Source organism: Hydra vulgaris, chromosome 12 (genome assembly GCF_038396675.1).
Source record: "Hydra vulgaris chromosome 12, alternate assembly HydraT2T_AEP".
NCBI lineage: Eukaryota > Metazoa > Cnidaria > Hydrozoa > Anthoathecata > Hydridae > Hydra > Hydra vulgaris.
This window is the reverse complement of record NC_088931.1, coordinates 12,052,501-12,062,500: the sequence shown is the minus strand read 5'-3', so window position 1 is coordinate 12,062,500 and position 10,000 is coordinate 12,052,501. Positions and strand designations below refer to the sequence as shown.

The 10,000-nt window shown below is 24.3% G+C and overlaps 1 protein-coding gene across 1 annotated transcript in view; it reads right to left on the bottom strand.

Moving 5' to 3' along the window:
• The window catches only part of LOC101241428 (sperm-tail PG-rich repeat-containing protein 2), a 25,296-nt gene that overhangs the window by 14,084 nt on the left and 1,212 nt on the right, over nt 1–10,000 (bottom strand). Inside the window, exons 5-16 of the mRNA XM_065812188.1 lie at nt 9,820–9,895; nt 7,619–7,680; nt 7,484–7,519; nt 7,186–7,230; nt 6,988–7,086; nt 2,738–2,817; nt 2,591–2,667; nt 2,390–2,444; nt 2,187–2,272; nt 1,575–1,678; nt 1,424–1,478; nt 1,209–1,310 (exon numbers count right to left, since the gene is read on the bottom strand). Coding sequence (XP_065668260.1) covers nt 1,209–1,310; nt 1,424–1,478; nt 1,575–1,678; nt 2,187–2,272; nt 2,390–2,444; nt 2,591–2,667; nt 2,738–2,817; nt 6,988–7,086; nt 7,186–7,230; nt 7,484–7,519; nt 7,619–7,680; nt 9,820–9,895 — 877 coding nt within the window. The remainder of the gene's footprint in view (nt 1–1,208; nt 1,311–1,423; nt 1,479–1,574; nt 1,679–2,186; nt 2,273–2,389; nt 2,445–2,590; nt 2,668–2,737; nt 2,818–6,987; nt 7,087–7,185; nt 7,231–7,483; nt 7,520–7,618; nt 7,681–9,819; nt 9,896–10,000) is intronic.

Below are 10,000 nucleotides of genomic sequence, written 5' to 3'. Positions count from 1 at the left end.
TTCTCTCATTTTTAACAAGGTCCAAAAACGCATTGTAAATGTTGTTGAAGCTGCACTTGCTGCTAAACTTGAGCTTTTGTCCCAAAAGGTTGCATCTCACTGGTCACTGCTCAAGAAAGCTATCATCACTTCTTCCATCAACCAAAACTCTCGCCAGACTCATTATTTAGCAAAGCTACAACTTTTTTACTGTAACAGTAAGTTCATGCTTACAAATCTTTTATTTGTTTAGTATTTTTCCTTGAAAATTGGTGCTTTGAAAGATATTCCCGTTTTCAAGTTTTCCTGACTCATACAATTTAAGGTTTTTCTTTTTTTGACTCATACAATTTCTGACTCATACAATTTACAGCCTTTTATTAATCACTTTCTCTTTCTTGAACTCTCTTCTTTGCTTTCTGTTAACTCCAACAACCACTCAAATAGCTCAATCCATTCAGAATCAGTTTGTAAAAGCATTAAACCACATTCTACCTTGGATAGCATTTTTTTAATAACTAGTTAACCAAGATCAAAACTTTTAATTCAAGATTATTCAAGTTAAAGTTTTTATTTGATTTATAACTATATAAATATATAATAAACTTTTACACCATATTGAAAGGTTTTAAAGAGATAGATGCAAGAGATGTAAAATACTTAATTGTTATAAATTTCTCTAAAACCAGCAAAACTACTTTGATGTCAAACTTTTACTAATTACAAATAAAAAGTAAGAAGTTCTAAAAATAGTTATTCTAGTAAACAGCTACCAACAACAATTTTCTTGAAAAGACAATGCTTATTTGTTGAACTACCAATAGTAGAAAAAGTCTATCAGCCTCTAGCTACAAATGCTGCTTGCAAAAGAAGTTTCATCTTATGATGATACTTGTCATACTAAAAAAAACTGTTTGACCAAGAAAAAAAGTTTTGAAATTTGTGTTTATACTGTGCTATTTAAAAGTTGAGAAGTTTTAGTAGTTTCATAAATTGTTAAAAAAAAAGGTAAAAAAAGCAAACCACAACATAAAAAAACTAGAAAAATTATTGTTTCATTTAGTCAGTAGTCAACCAAAAAAAATTAAATACTTAGATTATAAAGCTGCTATTTAAACTCTTTTTACATCGTTAATTGGGTTAACAAGATCTTTTGTCATTTAAAAAGATTAATACATTATTACCTAGGTTACCAAGGAGTGTCTTTGTAATAAATTATAATTTAATACCTGGGTTATCAAGGTCAGCTGTCATTAAGAAAGAATCATGAAATCTTTCTGCTGAGGATAAAAACCCACATCCAGGATGCTTTCTTTGCTCAATTAATTTTTCTACATAATTGATATATAGTTTCTTTAAAAATTATAATACTTTTACATATTTACTTAAAAAATTATAGTCTAATATTAAAAATTAAAATATTATTTATAGCTTAAAAACTCACTATAAGGATGAGTGTCCATTTTGTCTGATTCATATGATACAAATGGTAATGTCTCCTAAAAATATTTTGTGACTAGTTAAACTTTTTTTTTTGCAAGTAACAAAGCTTGTATATGAATATAAACTTAATCTTTTTTAAAAAAAAAACTTACATCTTTTGTGCAACTTATAAGTCGAGGTGTTGTGGATTTGAAAACCGCATGGTTTTTATTAGGAAAAAGTATTTGAGGGGATTTAGGCAAGTAATTAGAAGGACCTAAAAAAAACATATATATAAGTAGGGTTAACAACATAGATGTTTATATATATATATATATATATATATATATATATATATATATATATATATATATATATATATATATATATATATATATATATATATATACATATATATACATATAACTTTATTTATCCTATATAAATCCTGCCAATACTATTTTTAAGAACATAATATCTTGTAATAACACTTGTATGTGTTATTTTAAGACATAATGTATTTTTTAAAAATGGTTAACTCATTTTAAGGAAAAAATTCATATATATTACTTTAAGCAGCGCCGTGCAGTAACTTTTGGGGGCCCTGTGCAGAAACTAAAAAAAAAATATTTTTTCTTTTAATTCGTAGTAATTTATGGTATTGGAGAAGTTTTTCTAATTTATTTAATAGGGGGCCCAGTGCGATTGCACTTGTTGCACTTGCGATAGTACGGCGCTGACTTTAAGTGTAATAAAAATATTATTAAAAATATTATTTAGTGTACCAGGCAATAAACTATCTTCTTTTTTTGATAAAGCCAATTCTCTATTTACAGATGAACCAAATCCAACTTTTTTAATGTTTACAAATCTAAAAGTTAAAATTTTTCTTAATAACAGTGAAAATGTTTTTTTGGCTATATTAAAGATTAAAAAATAAGAATAAAAAATATTTATGTTGCATAGCATATAAATAAAAAAAAATTACAAAGCTTTTCTTTTTGACATAGCACTCATGCTATCATAACAGTAGCTACCAGGTCCTATTTTTTTAATTAAAAAATTAAAGTACTTATTTAAAATGAAATTTTATAAAGACGCAACAATTTTTGTATAGCTTAAGCATACTATAAATTAGTAGTTGTTTAATAAATAAATGTAAAACATAATTAAGATATTTTATTTATACCGGGTGATGAAGAAGCATAATAATCACTTAAAAAGCGAGTAGCTGTATGACCAAAAGGGCTTTTTGAGCCGATTGACCTGAATAATTTTAAAAACAATGACTATCTAAAAAGACAATATTTTTTCAGCAAAATTTTACAGTATCTACCAGCTAGAATTTTCAAAAGCATGTCTTGGATCATCATATGAGCCAGGTGCAGGTGAAATATCTTTTGATTCAAGAAATCGCTAAATGAAAACAAATTATTTTGAATCAATTGATTTTATTGACATTACCATTCAGAAGAATTATCAGAAAGCAGAATATAAATGTTTTTTTAACAATAAAAAAAGCAGAGATAATAGAATAAAGAAAAACAAATGTTTGTATAATATATATTTCCTTATAAATGCTAGATTATAAAGCTCAAGCAAACCTTTTGAAAAAACAAATGTAAAACAAATGTTAAAAAAAAAATTTAAAGAAAAAGAAAAAAAGAAAAAAAAAAGAACTTTGAGTTACTAAAAAACAAAAAAAATACTTTAATAAACTAAAACAAAGAAATAAAAAAAAAAAGAGGAAAAAAGTAAACAAACAAGAAAGTAAAAAAAATCAACAATTTTAAAAGTTAAATATTCATTTTAACAATAAAGAATCAGAAAATTTGTCAATGTAGCTATTTTTTTTATTTTTTTTTTCATTTTATTTGTAACTATTATTTATTACTATTATTATTAAAATTACTAATTTACGGTTTTCGACATTTATTTCTAACTATTTAATGTTAGTTAAAAATAATCATAGAGCCAATGAAAAAAATTCATGTAAAATGTATTACAATTAACAAACACACTTATAATCTTCATTTTAATGAATAGTTTTGCCCTAAGTGCATATCAAACAATATGCCATTTGGCATGCTCTTTGATCTGGAACTTAAGTTAACTCTTCCCTGCAAGAACACTCCTAATAAAATAGAATCTCAGTAACCCCCTACCCCCCTGATTACATCAAAAATTTATTTAGAAACATGAACAACATGTTTAATACAACAACTAAATGCAAATACCTTGACATTAATGAAATAAATAAATCAATTATTACTTATACAGAAATTTATCTTAATATTTCTTCTCAATCAATTTATCTCAATATTTCTTTACAATTGATTTTTCATATCAATTATATCTCTAGTCTTATTAGTACCATTAATACTCCTACTGTGATGATAAGAACTACTGAGTCTGATTTATATGCAGAAGATTCTAATATAAATGACATTACCATACAAGGATTTAACATGGAGCATTGTCTAGGAGAGTCAAAATAAGGTAGTGCACTTCTTTACCTGATTTCAAATTATAATTACATAACTTGTAGTGACCTCCTAATTTATGTCTTCAACTTCTAAAATCTGTTTTTGTTTTAATAATAAATTAACTTAAGAGTAATACCATTTTTGGATGCATTTATTGACATTTCTTTTTAAACACCACTGAATTTATATCTAGCCATTTTAATCCTCTCTTTGAAAAGTAAACAAAAAATATTATACTAATGGGTGATTTTAACATAAATTTATATAACTAAATCATTTGTCATTTCTAATTATTTTAAATCCTAATGCTCTCATTCCTTACTTCCTACATGTGTTATTACAAAAACCAAAACCCTTATTGATAACATTTTTATAAATTCATTCCCTTCTGAAATCTTCTGGTAACCTTAAAACTTCAATCTCTGGCTAAATGGCAAAATTTGTTTAAAAACTGAAACATTTAGAAGCTTTAAAAAACTTGACTTCAATTCTTTTATCCAAGAAATTTCTAAAACTGGAAACTTAACAATAAAGAAGATAATAAGATAAATGAATCTATAAAATTTTTCCTTAAAACTTTTGAAAAAGTATTAAACCGCTATGCTCCCTACAAAGAACTAACAAAAAGGCTAACCAAATTTTTATCTAAATCCTGGATAACCTCTGATACCTTTTAAATCTATTTCTGCAAATAACATATTTTACCAGATCAAAAAATTCAATGCTAAAAGTCTATTATTTACTAAATTTAAGTTATACAGAAATGAAATTATTAATTTTTAAAAATATTCTAAAAAATTGTACTTTTTTTATAACAACCTCAATAATGTTACGAATACTTGGGAATGGATTCAAGAAATCATAAACATCAAATCTTCTAATAATACTAAGTCTTCTATTCTCAAAATGTCATCTCAGATCATAGCAGTATTGCTAAAATTTAATAACTATTTTGCAACTATTCAAGACAAATTATTTAAAAAAATCTGTAGTCAGTGATCCCATGATTGAAAATGATCTAATCCCATAAAAGTTACTCTTAAAAATAAAAAAATTTTGGTCCCAATACTACTAACATTTCTTTTGATGCTGATATCTCACATAATCTCCAAACCTCTATGAACTATGATGAATAACTCTTTTAAAAATGGTATTTTTCCAGAAGCTTTTAAAGAAACCAAGGTAATTTCTATACACATAATGGATTCTTTTCTGGACTACTCCAGTTATCAACCTATTTCTCTTTTTTTCATCTTAAGTAAATTGTTTGAAAAAACAATGTTCCACGAATTCCAGAATTTTTATAGAAATATAAATGTCTTAACAAACACCAATATGGCTTTAACAACAACTCATTCATTAATAGAAACAACAGAGAAAATTAGATAAGCCCTTAAAAAAAAACACTTTGTGTGTGAAATGTTTATTGACATAAGAAGAGCATTTGATAGAGAACACAATCCTTCTAGACAAAGTGCAACACTACAGCATTAGGGGTATTCTTTTTCTCAAGTTTTCTCTTATCTTTTTAATAGAACACAACTTTTTTCATTAAATTGTATCAACTCAGAACTAGCTAAATCTTTTAATGGTGTTCAAAAAGGTTTGGTTTTAGAACCATTAATTTTTCTAATTTTGATCAATATTTCACTTAAATTTTCAACTGCTTATCACTTTGTGGATGACACCAACTTGTTCCTAAATAACAAATTACTTAAAAATTTACCTAAATAACAAATTACTTAAATTACCCTTAAACTCTGAAAAAAGCTGAAGCTATTATTTTTAAATCTATTTAAACAAAAATAAGAAATTAAATTTCAGATTAAATGGGATAAAATAAATCTTATCTATAATATTAAATATCTTGGAATCAAAATAATTTATCTTTTGCATCACATCTTCAAAACTTAGCATTCAAATTAAACAGATCGAACAGCATGTTAACTAAAATCTGTTGTTATGTTAATCATGAAACTTAATATATATCATGCTATATTTCACTCTCATGTCAGATATGCTTTTTAAGTTTAAGGACAATCTAAATAGTTTGCTTAATACTAACTTCTCTTCAATATAAAACTCTACAGTTAATTTATTTCCCACATATTTAAACTCTAACATACTCTATTCATACTTTATATTCTGACTAATTTGAACTCTAACATACTCTATTTTTTATCTAAAGTCCTTAAACTGTGTGATCTTATTCAACTATCAAATTGCTTATTTGTTTGAAAATAAAATTATAATGACCTCTTGCATTCATCAACTTTTTTTAATTATAGAGAAAATTGTAATTATATTCTACAATGTGCATGCAAATTTAAGTCTGTACCTAAATATCAAACTAATAATCCATACCATATAAAAGCATAAAAACATGGAACAATCTCCCTTTAAACTAAAATCTTATAAATCATTCTAAAATTTTAAAACTGCTGTCTTTAATTATTTTCAGAAAAGTATTGTTTATAAATCTTATAACTTATATATCTCATACTAGTACTTATTACTATTTTTAAATATTCTCAATGTAACAACTTTATTCAAAATATATTTGTGATAAATAGATAATTATAAAAAAAGGTTTGATTTTTGAATAAATAGTTAATAACTTCTGTATAGATAACTATTAGATAACTGCACATAAACTATATACTAAATACTGATAAAAAATATAAAATAATTTGAAGAAAACAACATATTGTAGAAAACATAATTCACTGTTGGCTAAAGGAATGTATTGTTTAAAACAAAAAATAATTCAACACGTACAAATTGAACACAGCACCCAATTATAGCAAATGTATTATGTCAATTTTTTAATAATTATTATTTATCATTTAACATTGTTTATTGCTATATAACCATTTATGTTTTTCATTTGTTATGTACGGTTTATCAATTGTTTATCAATTCATTGAATTTGTCACTATACTGTACTACTTTCCAATAACTTGTCTGACACTGTTTCACTATCTTACAAAACAGAAGACTGACTATGGTCTTAAACAAGTTTTGATCATAATTTCAAAAATATCTAAACATTAGGAACAATATATCAATTTGTAAATTTATGTATTTATTAAACATTTACCTTAGCTTTTGATCCAAAAGGGGGTGTTGAAGCGTTTTCACTAATTTTCTCTTTTTGAAATTGACTTGGCAATTCATACTGACCAGGTCCTGGAAAAGCCTTAAGAAGAAAAAAAGAGGCCTTTTCTTAAATGCATGCATTTTAAATAAAAATTTAAAAATATAAGCACAAACAACAATTCTAAAATTAAACTTCAACCTTTTTATTTTCCTCCAATGCAATAATTTCATGATAACGAGGAAGCTAAAAACAATAATCTTATGATAACATGGAAGCAAAAAATAATATTCTCTTGATAGTGTGGAAGCTAAAAACAATAATCTTATGATAACACAGACACTAAAACAACTGTCTCATAATAATGTGAAAGCTAAATATGATAATGTCATAATAGCATTTAGGCTAAAAATCATTCATTGAAAAAATAACCAAATATTAGTACAAAAAATGTAAAATTAAAAAAAGTTTGAAATAAAATAATAAAGAATAAAAATACTTTTGAATTAACACGTTTTTTTTCTCTTTCTAATGTCTAAATAAAATATAAAACTGCATAAATAGAATTTTAGTATGCAAAAAAACAATGCATTGAAAACTGACTAATTTAAAGAAAATTAAATTTTAAAAGTACCCATTCATTTGCTAACTTGTATTTATATGGATCATAATTCCCAGGACCTGGTCCATCATTACCTAAATGATTATAGTGAATAATTTGTGATTCAATTTTGTATTGAAATGAAAATTTTTTGATGATGATACCTCAACATTATCAACTTTACTATTAAGTTGATGATTTCATCATTAACCTCATTATTACTTTAATATTAGTTTTTTTGACTATTTCCCATCATATTTCTTTAATATTACAAATGCACACAAAACCGTTTAAAATTTTATTGTTAAACTTTAAAAAAAGAAATATTTCTGATTTATAAAATACTTTTATTTAATATTAAAATAGATTTTAACACATATCAAAAGATTAACTGTTTTTTTATTTCTATTCATTAAAAAATATTATATTTAAAATTTTGCATAGATTTATATTTATTCGTAAGACTCATACTTATTCATAAGATCTAAGAACTAAGCTCAATGGAACACTATTTAAAACTATACATTATTTATTTAATATAATTGAAATTATTTTTAACATAACTTCAATAACAAAAGGTTGTAGTAATTAGTAAAGTCAAACTACTCTGCATGTGGCTTTACTACTACAACCTTCTACTCAGGGTTGATAAATTTAAATCAAATGGTTTAAACCAATGGTTTAAATAAGAGTTTGAACCATTTAAAACAATGTTGATTTGAACCAAATTAAGAAAAAATTTTAAAAAGAGAAGTAAAACAAGGGACTATGTTTACAAATTTAACTATATCTCTTTAGTGTAAATGTTTAATATAAATGTAATTATTTAAAAGCATAAAGTTACTTCTAAAAACAAGTTTCTTAAACAAGAAAAATCAAAAATATTTCAATTTTGGAATTATAATGGACATCGAAAGATTGTTAAAAACATTAGCTTTTGGAGAAGGAACTGCATGAACTTTTTTAACTATTGGGCTCATATATTAAAAGGAGAGAAACTAATGATTATGTAGGATTGAGTTCATGGAGGAATAATGAATTTAAATAGTATTTAAGAATAAATGGTATTAAAAACTGTGTCTAATAATAAATTTATACAATTATTAAAAGAAATAGTTACTGCAGTTCACAATATCCACAAAACTAACTTAAACAATACATCAAGTTATCATGAAAATATTTAGTTCAAGTGCTCAAATCAAAATACCAATATAATCATTATTAAAGAGATATATGAAAAATTTAAAAACATTTTCAAGAATATCTAGCAATTTCAAATTGTTATTGAAACCTCATGCAATATATTATACAATCAAAAAAAAAAAAAATTGTGAAATAATTAATTAATGCCTTAGCATCATTTTACAATAAATTATATTTTTCTCAACTCGCTTAAAAAAAGGAAAAGAGTATCACATTGAATACCCCATAAATTAACCAATAAAAAGTATAGAGTTGAGATGCATAAGGAACATTTTTCTCTATTCAGAAACAATCTATAGAGATTATCTAAAAATATTTAAATTGATAACACAATAACACCTTATTCCAACTTAAAAAAGTGTTAGTAAAGCATCTGTTTAAAACTTAAAACTATTTTGCCATGACTAAAGAAGGAAATTCACTTAAGTAAATTACACATTGTTTATATTTAAATGAAAATTTAACTTAATATCCTTCTTCAAACAAAAAAAATTTTTTTTTAAAAGAAGGTATATTAAATTAATTTTTCAAACGAAACACCATGTTTTTATAAAAAAAAAAACTGTTTTTTTGTTTTGTTTTTGTTTTTCAAAAAAAAAGTTTTTTTTTTCAACCCTGCTTCTACTGCAGACCTCCTACCTTACACCTACTACAGCAGATTTACTACTGCAAATCTACTACTGCAGATCTACTACTGCAGACCTAATATTGCTGAAAATAATAAAGCTGAGCTTAATGATTTAGTAATTATTTTTTTTATCAGAGAAATATTAAACACTAAATATGTTTATTTATACATTTATAAACAGCATTTAAAATTTAACTAAATAAAAGATTAATTAACCACTTAAATGGAGTTAAATTTTAAATTCATATTCTAAATTTATATATAAAAACCTTCCTTTTATTTCTAAAATAACTTTATTTTCAAAATAAAATTTAATGTTCCACTAATAGAGCTGTTCCAATATATGAAAGTTGCTAGAATAAAAAAGAAATAAAGCTTTATATTAAAACTGAAATTCAAATACCTTTAAAATCTGTACGCCTTGAAGTCATTTTACCAAAATGGATACCTCTATATTTTTTCACAGGAGCAGTTTCCTCCTATAACATTAAAACAATTTAATAGCTTCACAGCATTACTTATTGAAAATACTCATAATATCTTAATATTTTAGGTTTAATTTTTTTTTTCAATTAACAATTAAA